General features: G+C 28.9%; 1 protein-coding gene across 1 annotated transcript in view; it reads right to left on the reverse strand.

The window, feature by feature from the left end:
• Positions 1–11,338: 11,338 nt before the first annotated feature.
• The window catches only part of LOC142320291 (uncharacterized), a 79,762-nt gene continuing 76,501 nt past the window's right edge, over positions 11,339–14,599 (reverse strand). Inside the window, exon 4 of the mRNA XM_075357999.1 lies at positions 11,339–12,673. Within this exon, the coding sequence (XP_075214114.1) occupies positions 12,578–12,673 (96 nt within the window). The 3' untranslated portion in view covers positions 11,339–12,577. The remainder of the gene's footprint in view (positions 12,674–14,599) is intronic.

Here is a 14,599-nt window from a genome sequence, read left to right on the forward strand (position 1 = left end):
TCATTTCGAAGTCGAAGTTCTAAGGTTCAATTTTTAGTAAAGGTAGTTGATTGGTTATTCTGCAGGTATTTTAACGTCGTCATTTACCTCTTATTGTAAAAAAAAATTACTTTAAATACTAATTCAATAGTAACAAAAAAAAGAAAAAAATATCAGAAGTTTTTAATGAAATAAGATTTTATGTACTTTTCATTTTAAAAAAATGTATAAATGTAAATTAATAGGCGTATAAGGAAGTCGTGTGTTGTCCACATCAATTTTTTCCTTTGTTATCTGTCTTTATTTTATAAATTATAGAATAGGTTTCACAAGGAAAACATCATTTAAAATTTCCAAAAAAAGTTTCATATATGGTTTTTATAAAATTTATAGGATTTAACTTTTTTTTTATTTTATAACAATTTTAAAAATTTACCTTTATTTTTTATATGTTGCATAGATATATTATTAAAAGACCATATTTTTGCAGTTATAGAAAAAATATTTTAATTCCTTATAATCTGTGGTATTTCGAGTTTTATTGTTATATCCTGAAACCATACAGCGCGGCAGAGCCAGTACTATCGTTTTTGCCGATGTAGGCAAACCAAAAAATGCTGCCTCCAAGCTTCAAAAAAACTTAATATTTAAAAAAAAATACAGAATTACAAAAGAACCACGTTAACCAGAAAAATTACATGTAATTGAGTTAAGACGATAAGGATAATACAAATAAACGGAAAATTGTTTTATTGAAAAACTAAATCTACATTTTTAACAACGAAATTACAAGCTAAAACTAGTATCTACTATTTTCAGGGATAATTTAAATATATTTTAAAATAATAAACAAAAATAGTATTATAATAATATTATTTTCTAGATTCAAGTAATCGAAATATATTTTTGTGGATTGTGTTTATTTTTTTGCTCTCTAGTTCAGGTGATTTTGACGCTCCTAAATTTTGTAGCCGTAGGCAGTTGCCTACCTCTCCGACCGCCTAGGGTCGGCCCTGAGGGCGGTCGTTTTGTATAAAAGGGAATCAAATAATGTAGCATGTTTTATGAATTTCACATTCATTGTAGTTTCTTTATTTTTCCATCTCAATCTATGGATATTTCTTTTTCATATTTAATAGTGCCATTTAAAATTAATATTTTATCAAACACCATGTTCTATTTTACACATTTCTTCTACACGTATAAGGTAAATAACTGATGATTACCTTATGCCAGTTTTGGAGAGAATTTCCATTTATTTTTATGAATCTTATGTATTTTTTTTTTTAAGTGAAAACCCGTCAAATAACTCTTCGATAATCCGTCTTTAGTCAATATAATAATTTCTTAATTATATATAAAAAATTATTTTTTAAAAAAGCTTTTATTTAACTAATATTAATATTAACATTAATAAAATAGGAAACAAATTAGAAAAACCCTCTAAAGAGTAAAAAATAAGAATTAAATCAAATTAAGAATTTTAAACAAAAAAATATAATATATTAACAAATATAAAAATGCACTGAAAAGTAAAAAATAAATTATATAAATATCTAATAAATAAAAAATAAATAAATGTAATAATTATTACATTTTAAAATTAAAAGTAATGAAAATATTTAGTTAAATAAAGGCGTGGCGCAGTTTTTATAATTTATTTAAAACAACACAACATTTATTTTTACAACAATTAATCTTCATTTTCATTTTCAATAACGACGTCAGGAGGCGGAAAGGTCTGCTGGAACCTTTCCTGCTGGAAGTCTAGTTGAGACTGACTAGCTACAAGTAACAAACTGGGAAAATGCACCCACTCGCTTTCTTTGTACGTGTTCTCACATAGTTGAAGTTCATCTTCGAATTCTGCTTGTAATCTAAGCCAAATTGAACGCACCCTTTCCGCAAAAAGTTTCATTTTAATTAATTATGAATTTTTATTTAATGAATTCATAATTACGATTACAATTATAATAATGATAATAATTTCAGATTACCGTCAAAATGTAATAACTTTGTTCAAGATTGCTAAATTTAATTTTTATTTTTAATCTTATTAACCCTTAAAGGTCATCTCGGTGCAAATTTGAACCATCAAAGAATTAAAACTTGAGTTATTTTATTACAGATAAATAAAGTATGTACATATACTAAACAACCTCATTAAACAAAAAATATATTTTAAATTACAGCAAATGTACATAAATGTTTCAGTTAAAGAATGTTATTGCTTCTCACCTCATATTAAACGCTTAACTGCCCTCCCTGTTCCTTCATGCTGTAATACAAGACGCTGATCGAAAGCTTTTATCACATTAAAAAGGTTTTCTGGTGAAATCTTTCTACATTCTATCTCATTGCGTTCCTTTATTTCTTTTTGAGAGGAGTTGGCTGTGAAGTATAAAGGGTTAATTTTAAATGTCCCCACAGAAAGAAATCAAGGGTGCATTCAGGTCAGCTGACCTGGCTCTGGCCATTCAATTTTACCACATCGACCTATAAAACAATTTGAAAACTGCGGTTCAACGCATTGCTCACGTAGTGCGGAGGAGCACCGTCTAACTGGAAAAACACATCTTCTCTCATGAATAAAGGCTGTCCATTTGCTGCTATCTTAGCTGGAAATGTCTGCTCTTTCCGGGGATTGTAGTACATATCACCATATGACAGATGGTCCAGGAAATGTGTCACATACTATTCCAGCCCAAACATTCAACCGCTTGGATGCTGGGTACGACTTTCACGATATCAATGAGGGTTTTCTTGGGACGAGTACCTTCTATTGAATTTGTTAACAGCCCCATAAAAGGAAATGAAACTTCGTCAGTGAACAATATGTTGAAGCAAAAAATAGTTCTAGCTGTACTCAAACCTCCTATGTTTTTTAAATACTTTTTGCACTGACAACACCTAGATAGATTATTTCATAAAAATCGTTCTTACCGATTACTGATTATTTACATAAATTTCTGTTAATTAGTTTAAAGCTAAAACAAATAAATCTTCTTTTGATATTTTTAAAATTAATTTTTAAAAACCAATAAAATAAGCAAATAATTACGATATTTTACAACAGCTGAGAGTAACTAAATAATAGTTGTTTCCAAAACACAATTATGTATTACGAATTACTATTAATTAATTCAGGAAGTTTTCTTGCCGTTCTCAATGGAATAGGAAGATATCAAGGGATCAATGTTGACTTAATGTTCAAGAAAATTACGATATTTAGAGAAAATTATCTACAGCTAAAAATATCCGATAAAAAATTTTATAATGTAAGCTATACACACTTGGACGCAAAATAAAATCTGTACAAAATACAAAACCAACTTAAAATATTTATTTAAAATAAAATGTTGGAAACTAGTTTTCCAACAAAGGTCCCAAAATCGTGGAACAAAGCCAATGTATAAATTAAACAAAATTATGAAAAATAATAAAGAAATTAATTAACTTATCAAGTTAAGGGTTGTAACATCAGTAACTCCAGTAAGTTATAAAAAACCGGATTGAGAGAGATGCAAGGGTAACTAATACGAGGCTACATAGAAAAACTACTAAATAAGTGATCATCTCCTTTCAAAGATAATTTTTTGTAAACCCATTTTATATTTTATTCACAATTTGTTTTATTTCCTCATCCTCTTTTTTAACGTTCATTCAAGGGACTTTTCACTTCATATTAAAAAAATTTTAAATTCTATTTATTTGTATTCTTAAAAACTTAACATTTTGTGTGATGTAAAAATGCAGGTTAATACTATCACCAGTATTCGTGTAGTTTTATTTTTAGTTACTATATATAATAATTTGTACCACATTTAAAATTTCAAATAATGATTTTTTTAATAATATTTTAAATGAAAATCTTGTTTAATTTTCCTAATTTATAACTCTCAGTTATTTCTTCCACCTATTTCTCTCAGTAATTCTATCTCATTCTTCCTCGTTCTACCGTGTAACTTGCTGTCTTTCTCTCCTTCTCCCTTCGACTATCCCTTTTTTTCTCTTCCGGAAGTAGGACGATTATATTGTCATTATGACTGGTTAGGAAAGAACAATTACTATCAATTATTTCTCCTCCTATTGATATTTGCTCTTTAGTAATATAAAAATTTAGTAACGAACGTATCGAATCATCGTTATTTTTTACCGAAACATAACCTAGAACATACGGTATAAATATTTAATTTTTATTTTACCGATATAATTATAATTTAAATGGAATTTTTCATACATTTCTAATTAGTTAATAAAATCTACACTATGAATGTATTGTACGCTATGACAATCGGGTTTTGTTTAGATAAACTAAACGTTAGTTTCATTTTATTATTTTTACTTCCGTGTACTTAGTAAGGAACTACTGTGATCGCGAAAAATTTCGGTTTCCAGATTTCAACGGAAATATCTATTTTGACCATCGTTGAATTCATTTTGACTAGTTACGGTGTGACGTCCGTACGTACGTATTTATCTCGCATAACTCAAAAACGATTAGCCGTAGGATGTTGAAATTTTGAGTTTAGGACTGCTGTAATATCTAGTTGTGCAACTTCCCTTTTGATTGTAATCAATTGAACCAAAAATGTCCAAAAAACCTAAAATTCAAAAAATTCTGGATTTTAGACTGTTTCTTAACGGCAGTAATAAGCACTCATTGAGAGCTTTTCAACAATATGTCATAAGTGGTACTTATTTTCATTGGTTCCAGAGTTAGGCAAATTGAATTTTAATTAATTAAATATTTGGGTCTTAGGAGAAGGCACATCGGTTTGAATCAGATTTCATTTCCTTTTTTTTTATTTAAATATATTATTTATTAATAATTATTAACCTCTCATTGTTAAAAAAAAATTTGTTCAATAAAAAAAAACAAAAAAAAAATAATGAAAAAATATCAGAAGTTTTTAATTAAATAAAATTTTGTGTACTTTTCATTAAAAAAAAAAAAAAAATGTAAATGTAATTTAATAGGCGTACAAGGAAGTCATGTGTTGTCCACATCAGATTTTTAAAAATTAAAATAAAATTTAACAAATCAAATAATGACTGAAATAGTTTACATGATGAGAATATGTGAATGCAGATATAAAACATTAAAGCACTCCTTGAAAAAGTTGAGGCTGGCCTGAAACTGCTGAGTGATATAGATTCCTGGGTGAAAATATTCAAGCAACAATTAGAAAATTATATAAGAAAGGTACAACATTTTTTTCAGTAGATATATATAAATTAAAAAAAGAGATAGATAAAAAATAAAAAAACTATCAAAGATATTAAAAAAGATAAATTTATATTGAAAATCTATTTAATAAATTTTTTTTTACTCATTCATAAATGATGAATATTATTATAAAGGAATATACATATTGAAATAATATAATAATAATTAACTTTTAAGTTTCTTCAGTGCTACTACAGATTTCATGATTGTAGCTACCGGTACTAAATCTTACATTCTGACAAATTACTAGTTTTCACGTTTCATTTGCCTTGTCATACAGGCTGTATTGTGTAATTCACCATAATCTTTACCAGATAGAATCGGTTACAAAAAAAAAAAACTATGGTGAGCAGTTGAAGTACAAAAAGTGAGTACAAAAGTGAGCAGTTGAAGTACAAAAGAGGCTAAGAAATAAATCATAAACATAAAAATGTATAACCAGATATGCATTTTATTGTTAAACAATCATCGTCAGTATTAATTTAGTATAACAGTTGAACCTTTTCGTCTTAAAAAGCATTTGAATAAAAATAGAGAAAGGAAAATATTTTCTTAATTTTTTTATTTTATTTATCTTTGTTTTCAATTTGTATTTATTTTTAATTAATTTCTATTTATACGATGTGATGAAATGTAGTATTTAGTTATAGAATTTAAGTTTAATTTTTTTTTTAAATAAAATTCTTCATGATGTTAGTAGTTTCTATTTAAATATACTTTTTATGTAATTAGTGGCATATTTTTGGTATATATTTTCGAGAGGTCAGACTCCAAAAGAAAAAAAAAGAAAAATCATTAATTTATTTTATATTATTTCATGTAAATAAAAAATAATATTTGTTGGTTCGTTAATAAAAATATAATAAATAAGAGAAAACTGTTAACATATTGTTATTTCTTTTAAAACTTAAAAAAAATGTTATCCCCATCACCTAGAATAAAGAACTTATTCTTAAGCTGGTTTAAGTTTTGTTTAAATTTACTTCCAAGCTTACACACGTACACACACACTCGCTCGCTCACTCACTCTCCCACTCTCAACCTATATATATATATATATATATATATCCACTCGACACCAGGTATCCAAAAAAGAACAGCACGGTTCTAATTTAAATTTACTTTATTACATTTAGAATTACAATGTGTTTTATTACATTAAAATACAAAGTTTAAAGTTTTTCCTTTTAACGTAAATCAACATGAGCATCATTTATAACGATGTATACGTCAAATCTACAATCCAGCTCATCCCACACTTTGGAACATGTCTTCTGGAATCGCTTACACGGCTGCAGTTAATCTTTGCTGTTTAAGTTATTGCCTTCTTCTTGGTATATGAATATCTTTTACATATCTTCAAAAGAAGAAATTCTTCTGCGTTAAATCAGGATTTCTTGGTAACAAAGGGAAAGGAACTTCTCTACCTATCCGGGTTTCTGGGAACTTGTCGTTGAGCGTAGTCCGTGCAACTCCTGCGTGATATGGAAGCACTCCATCCTGTTCGAAAATACGCTCACCAAATTTTCAATTTGCTAAAACAAAAAGTTCTCTTACATGTCCAAATACGATATGCTCGTCATAGTCCACTTGCAGAAAAAAATGGCCCAAAAATTCGATTAAGCATGATACACCCCAGAATTCACTTTCAAGAATTTGAGAACGAATCCCACCAATTCTTGTAGTATTTCTGAACACTATACTCTTCAGTTATGACGATTAACGACTCCATGAACATGAAATGCTTCATCAGCAAATAAAATGTTGCTTCATCAAAAAATAAAATGCTTCAGGTAGTTTTCATCAACAGCAGTGAAGTGTAACATATTTTTTTACAAATTTAACTCTTTCTGGTTTACCGTTTGGTTTAATGGTTTAATTTTATAGGGTAGCTACAGTTTATAAGCACCAAGTTACTATCGCTTGCAAACATCACTGACATTATTACTTTTTAGGTGACGTTTTAGTCTAGGAGCGATTAGCACTACGAACTGAATTGTACATTTTGGAAAGACAGTCAAATTCTTTCTGTGTTTTTGGAAAGCAACAAATACATAGATTGCAGTTTGCTTTCTCGGTGTAGGTATGGTTCTCCACGTACTGGAGGTAGGCAGGGATTCCATAACAACATTATCGTTATCGCTTTAATTTCCGAATAAATTGGTCGCCATGTTATCTCTGATTAATTTTCAGCGAGCTACCCACCTCAGGTCCCTTTTTGACGACGTTAAGTGACCACGCTTTCGTGATGATAACAAACCTTCACAATCAGGCGACCTTTTCTTTCTTTTTCCTGTTTAGCCTCCGATAACTACCGTTTAGATAATACTTCAGAGGATGATATGTATGAGTGTGAATGAAGTGTAGTCTTGTACATTCTCATTTCGACCATACCTGAGATGTGTGGTTAATTGAAACCCAACCACCAAAGAACACCGGTATCCACGATCTAGTATTCAAGTCCGTGTAAAAATAGCTGGCTTTACTAGGACTTGAACGCTGGAACTCTCGACTTCCAAATCAGCTGATTTGGGAAGACGCGTTCACCACTAGACCAATCCGGTGGGTAAAAACAATCAGGCGACCTGTAGTTAACCCTATCAGCGAAGGTCCCATCTTTGATTTTATCAGCTGGTTAAGAATCCATCCTAACCTAAAATTTAGTCGATCAAAGCCAATTTAATTAAAATATTTTAATTTAATTAAATGTAACTTCCAAATAGTTGTTAGTTACCTCTTGTGAAAACAAGAAATTGTGAAAATTATTCACAGTTTCTTCTACAAAGTAAATTGTACGATTATTTTAATGATAAAATAATTCCTTTTTTTGAAAAACGGTAACAACATTATGAACTCTTATTTTCACACATTTCTGTAAAAATATTTATTTCTAATTTTATGATACGTAATTAAATAAATACGGAAAAAACCTGATTATTTCTTTACTTATAGAGAATGTAATAAAAGCTGAATTGTGGTACTATTAATTTCTTTCCTTTTTCTTTTCCAAACATATATACTAACTAAAATGATAGCAAGTGAATATGTAAATCGTAACGTTAGCCTCGGTGGCGCGAGTGGTAGCGTCACGGCCAATCAACCTGAGGTCCTAGGTTCGAATCCCGGGCAGGTATGAAATTTTCACACGCTAAAAATCGAATAAGAAAAATAAGAATTTTAAGAATTTATACTGAAATAATACTAAAGAGTGGGTCTCAGAGGCTAAAAAAAATTGAATACGGAATGACAAGTTCGTTTTGGTTGACAAAACTACTTGTATAAACTCTTGCTGTAATTCATTTAAGTAATTTCCCAAATTTGCTATTTCTTGAAAATTATTTGTTTGTCTTTGTGTGTGCAGTTCAAGTTTCCCAATAGTGAGCGGGTTACATCTATATTTATTTCAAGTAACGGTTGTACTATTTCGCTTTTAAGTTTGTAATATTTTTCCCATTGTATGTTATTTGAACTTCTGAGTATTGAGGTTGGCATTGCTCCAGGAGTGAAGTACATTCCAGATCCAAATAATTTTATTGTTAGTGTTTCGCTGTTTCTACATTTAGGTTAATTTCTGCCTTTGAACTGCTGTAGAGAAAATCATTTATTATTATTTATTTCTTCTATAATAAGATTATTGGTTTTATAATTTTCTTCAATATTTGAGTCTGTATTGCTATTAAAAAAAATAAGTTCATATAATCACTTTTTTTTTAGAACAAATCTTTTGTCAAAAACCAATATTTTTTTTCTATTTCTACACATGTATTTATTTAATTATTTGCATCCAATGATAGATAAAATTGTCGCATGTCATCAATTGCTAAAGTCTTGATATTGTTTGTTATGAATACTAGCTTTCGATTTTTAAATATTTTTGATACTGGTGGAATTTTAAATAAATCAAAGAATCTTTGTTCAACTAAAGAAATTTTACTACATAACCAATAGAATTTACTGTCTATGTGCTGCTAATTTTACTAGTGATTTAATAACCTGAACCTTTTGGTAGAAAAGGCATTGCTTTCATGAATGTTTGTAGAATAATTTCTGTAGAAATAACAATTGGCAACAAAAATATTTTACTTCAATAGATTTAATGCTTGTAAGCTATATTCTAAAGTAACTCTCTACATACCAATAAGAATTTCAAACTTTAATTTAATTTCATTATGAGACATTTCCAAATCCAGTTCATTTTTTTGTTCAGTTTGATTAATGACTGCATTAACTAAATATGATATTTCATTAAAACATTCTTCTTAATGTTTTAACTGATTACTGTAGTTACGAAAAGCAGATTTTCCAAATGAAATTTCTCTTCCCATTACAATTTTCATATCAGACTAGCGGCTACCCATGGCTTCGCACGCGTGTAGCTTGAACTCTTTGACGCTAGTTTGATCTTTAGTTTCAGCAGCTATGGATGTAGCTTGAAGTTCATATTGTGGGTTATTTTTGTAGTGTAACACTGAGCGAGTGAAACTGATAATGAGTTGGAAAGTCCATAGAGTTGACAAGAGTGTCTCCTTCCTGGGACAATCGGCTGTTCGGTAGCCTTCCCCACATTTCACACAGCAAAAGGGCCTCAAGCAATTTTTTTGGTGTGCCTGTATTGTTGCACCTCATCCACTGCATGAGGCCTGTTAGTTTCCATGATGTTTCAAATGATATGCTGCAATTTGCTAGGTATTTTAACTCAAATATACTTTTGTTGTTCTCCTGCAGTTCTAGGTTCATGAAAAATGTTTGATGTTGCCTCTTTGGTTATTTTGTGGCGTGAATTTACAATGCCCCTCACCCTATGGTATCCTCAAATGTGAAGATGCATTAAAATCTGAAACATAATCTTCTAAACTACAACTTTCTTTTGTAATGAAATCTCTGTACATGAAAAATGCAGTAAAAATTATTAAAATGCATAAAAAATGATTCTTTTCAATTGTGTTGTAATGTGAATTCAGAAGATACTTTTATAGCTGTGATGTTGCTAGTTATCGTACTAGATTGCATTAACAGATATCAATGCATTAACAGATATTAATGCAATCCTCTAGAAATGGTGAGAAAAAGTTTTTATTATATTTTCAAGCAGTAGAAGTGTTTTATGACCGTTCAGTAAATTATTTTTTTTTTTTTAATTGTTAATTTGGTTATATTGCTTGAACACACTGAATTCTTGACTTTTGAAAACAATGTGTAACATTGTAATGTTTCATTTTTTAAGATATGATTTTCAAAGATTGATCATGTTGTAGATAGAGCTCATAAGTGTTGGTGTGTGTGGCTGAAAATGTATCTAGTGTTTCTATTTTAGTATTGTACAATCTCTTCACTTTAGTTTGTTTACTACTGGTTGTTATTTATCAGTATATGTGATTTACTTTTATAGTTTTGTATATTAATCTTGTGTATTTTTGTGGTTTTGAAAGCAACATAGGAAAGAAGAAAAGGAAAAGAAATTACTACACTGCTTTCAAAACCAAAAAAAATACTTGTATAAACAATCGTAGTAATCTAATAAAACAGACAAGACACTGATGTACGTAATACAGAAATAAGTCAATAAAACTGCAGCAACTTCATCAAATGCAATATAAAGTGGATATTATCACAAGAAACTTCTGGAGGTTGTTGTTCTTCCACATTCTTAAAAATGTTTGCTTTCTAGCTTAACAGGAACTACTGTGAAAACTACTGCCTTTATTTACATACGAGATAACTTATGAATTTCATGATTTCATAGAAAAATTATGTGGATTACTAATTAATAATTTTAAAAAATCTTAAATTTAACTATTTTTAAAATGTTAGCATTCCACTTCATTTCATTGTTGATTATTATTAAACACTTGTTGGTCCCATGTAAGTTGCATATCTGGGACTAACAAATATCATAAAAATTTTTTAAGTTCCTGTGTAAAATAAACTTGCGCTGATACTTTTAGTAAAATTTATTTATTTTTTAAATGTTACATTTATTTACATTTAATGAATTTTATTCATTAAATTTAATATCTATATATTGATAAGTATATTCTAACTAGTTGATCTAATCAAAATAATTTTAATGCCAAATTAGGTATATTTATGATTAATAGCTATTAAATTATGAAAATAATGTTCCTGTATAATAGCTACTCAAATGCAGATAAAAAGTCTACTTTTCATTCAATATGAAAAAAATGTAATAAGATTTTATTTATACAATATTTCAGTTGAATGTAAGGTTAAATTTTAACATAAATATGGAAAGTGGGCACAATGTAGTATAATGATTCAGAGTGACACTTATGATGAAGTAAAATCCATAGATTTGGATATTAGTTAAAAGTATTGTTTAATGTGAATATTTTTAATGACCATTGATCAGTGTTTTATTGTTATTTTATGACTAGAATCTAAAATTTTACAGGTTTCTCATTGAAGAAGATGTTTTGTCTTCTTGATCTATTCAAAATAAAAAAATAGGTTTCCTAACTGTATATGGTATTTTCAGGAACTATTTGAAATTTGTGCACATGTTTTTAGAAGACAATATAATTATCACAATTTAGCAAGAGTAATAAGAGTTGGAATGTGATGTTCTCTGAGAACAAATAAATATAATTTTTGGAGCTTCCACTCTCCTAGATAAAAACTCTGATTTGGTGAGTGAGATTCTAAATTTCATTTAAGATGAAATAAAATAATCAGATAAAAAAGTGTGTAAAAAAACATTTTGGCTTAAGTATATAGAAGTTGACTTGGCATTTGTTTTTGGATAATATCAGTAAAGGAATGTAACAATGATATGTTTCTTAATACCTTATATAATTAAAGACTTTTTTCCATTTAACTTTACAAGGGAATGTGTTGTAAACTAACAAATATTTTTTCATTAAAAAATATGAGCATTTTTTCAATATATGCATTATAAATCCTCTAGAAATGTTTAATAACTTAATTTTGAAAAGGACTCATCTTAAAACTGTTAGAAGAAACATATTACAGAAACATTTATGAACTTTACAAAATTTAGTTAATTTTTGTGGAAAAAAATTATAGCCATTATTTTTTCTCTTCTGTAGTATTTGTTGCATGTAGATTTCAATTTGACATAATTCATTTTCTAAAAGGATTGTCCTATAGAAACCAAATATGACAAACACCTAAAATTAATTTATATTATGCACAGAAGAGTAAGCTATAGTGGAATTATATAAATATTTTTTTTTATAAATATTCTGTTTATGTAGATTAATAGTTAAGTTTGCAACTTCAACTGAAGCAATTTTTTATGCATACAGTAAAAGAAGTCTGAGGTGTTGTGATTTTTGTGTAATATTTTACACTTATTTATATTTTTTATTTATTTTATTCATCATATCATCATGTTTTATTGGAATTTCGACCGGTGCTAGAAGTAAAACTTTCCAATCCTGCAGATAGCACATTACTCACTGTCTTTAATAATGTTATTGGAATCTGAAACAAAGAAATAAGTTTTATTAATTTTTATGAATTTATTTGTGTTTTTAATATTGGTCAGTTAGCACAACCAAATGGTTGTAGGTGATCTGAAATGAAACACAAGTAATTACTGAAAATGGCAAAGCTACAATAAGAATCCACAACAAATTATTACAAAACAGGGTTATTACAAAAAAAAGAGATTGAAGTGAACTCATACGGCTTTCTTCAAAATGATATTGGGTTACAGAAAATTAAGCCCACAAAGATCCAGATGAATCTTAGCTTTCTAAGGTATATCTCTACTCTATTCAGCTGATAAAAAACTTTTACACAGGATTATCTCAGTCAAGATCAAAAATGTGTTGGACTCACAAAATTTACAGTTTCAACATAAAATATTTAAATGCATTTTAAAAATACTAAATATTTCTCTGTTTATATTAACTTTAATCCTACTAATACTTTGAGAAGTAGTGACTTTGAAGAGACAGTGACAATTTTTTATTCATCGGAAGTTTTTGCAATTACAATGTATAAAAATTCTGAAGTATAAAATTCCGATATATGCCTAATTTCAATTTTGTATGCTAGGGTCCACAAACAAATGTTTATAGATTATTATTATTATGCAGCTGTTTCAATCTTTTACAAGATGTAGCCTCTTCAAGTCTAGTTTGACAGGTAAGCCTTCAACAGTTTTCGCCATTCCTGTCTGTCCTGTGTTCCCCTCTGCCAGTTGGTTCCAGCTTCCCTTCTAATGCCTCAGTCTGGTGGCCTGCCTGCCTCTTGGCCTTTGTCACTCTCTTGGACTCCACTCAAGGACCGCCTTTCTCCACCTTCCATCACATATTCTTGCGATGTGCCCTACCCATTGCCATTTCAGAGCTTTCACTGTATCCATTATGTAATGCATTCTCGTTATGGCTCTTATGTCTTCCACTCTTTTCTGGTCCCTCCTTGTGTAGCCTAGCATTGACCTTTCCATGACTCTTTGTGGTGTCTGAAGCCTTCCTTTCACAAACCCATTTAAAGTCCAAGTCTTGTATCTGTATGTGAGTACTGGAAGAACACACTGATCAAACACGGTCTTTTTCAAGACTACTGGCATGTTAGATTTGAACACTGTTGAATGTCTTCCAAATGATTTCCAGCCCATCCTGATTCTTCGGAAAATTTCAGGTCTGATATCCCATCTGGTGTTAATTAGCTGCCCCAGGTAGACGTATTCTTCCACATTCTCTAGGATATTGTAGTCAACTACTATCTCTCCTGCAGCAGCCCATCTGTTGTACATTACTTTTGTTTTGGTCAATTTCATTTTCAGAGGAAAATGTTTGTTTTGGTCAATTTCATTTACTAGGGAAAGTGATGAGTGAAATGGTTTTCTGTTTTTTTGTCACTAAGCTGGAATATATTGTTGCAAATCAACATAACACACTCAGCAAAATTCAGGTCATATTCAGTTCCATAAATAACATCTTTCAGTATTTTAAAGAGAATAACTGTAATAATCTTCATTACTTTCTGGAAAAAAACTTTGACAACTACTGTTTGTTATTTACAAATTACACATAGGTCAACATCTCAAGAAAAATTGGAATGAATAATTTAAATTGTAAATTAACTGGTATACTCTTGCTGTAAAAGAAATTTTAAAATATATGCACAATACATCAAACATTTTATATACACACTACCTTTTCTCATATAGTTTTATACAATAATATTTACTCACTTTTTTTTATAAATACTTAAAAATGATTTAACTAATAATCAGTTACTCTACTTTCTTTTTGGATATTATTATTTTCTGTTTCAAAAGTAACTGTTGTTAAATTTTTTAAACCTTTAACATACACTGATGTAAACATTAACTGATGTTTAAATTTGTTTGAACATTTTGAAGTACGCAATAAAATTTGGTTTTTTACCAAGTCA

Source organism: Lycorma delicatula, chromosome 2, assembly GCF_047948215.1.
Source record: "Lycorma delicatula isolate Av1 chromosome 2, ASM4794821v1, whole genome shotgun sequence".
In the NCBI taxonomy this organism is placed as follows: Eukaryota; Metazoa; Arthropoda; class Insecta; order Hemiptera; family Fulgoridae; genus Lycorma; species Lycorma delicatula.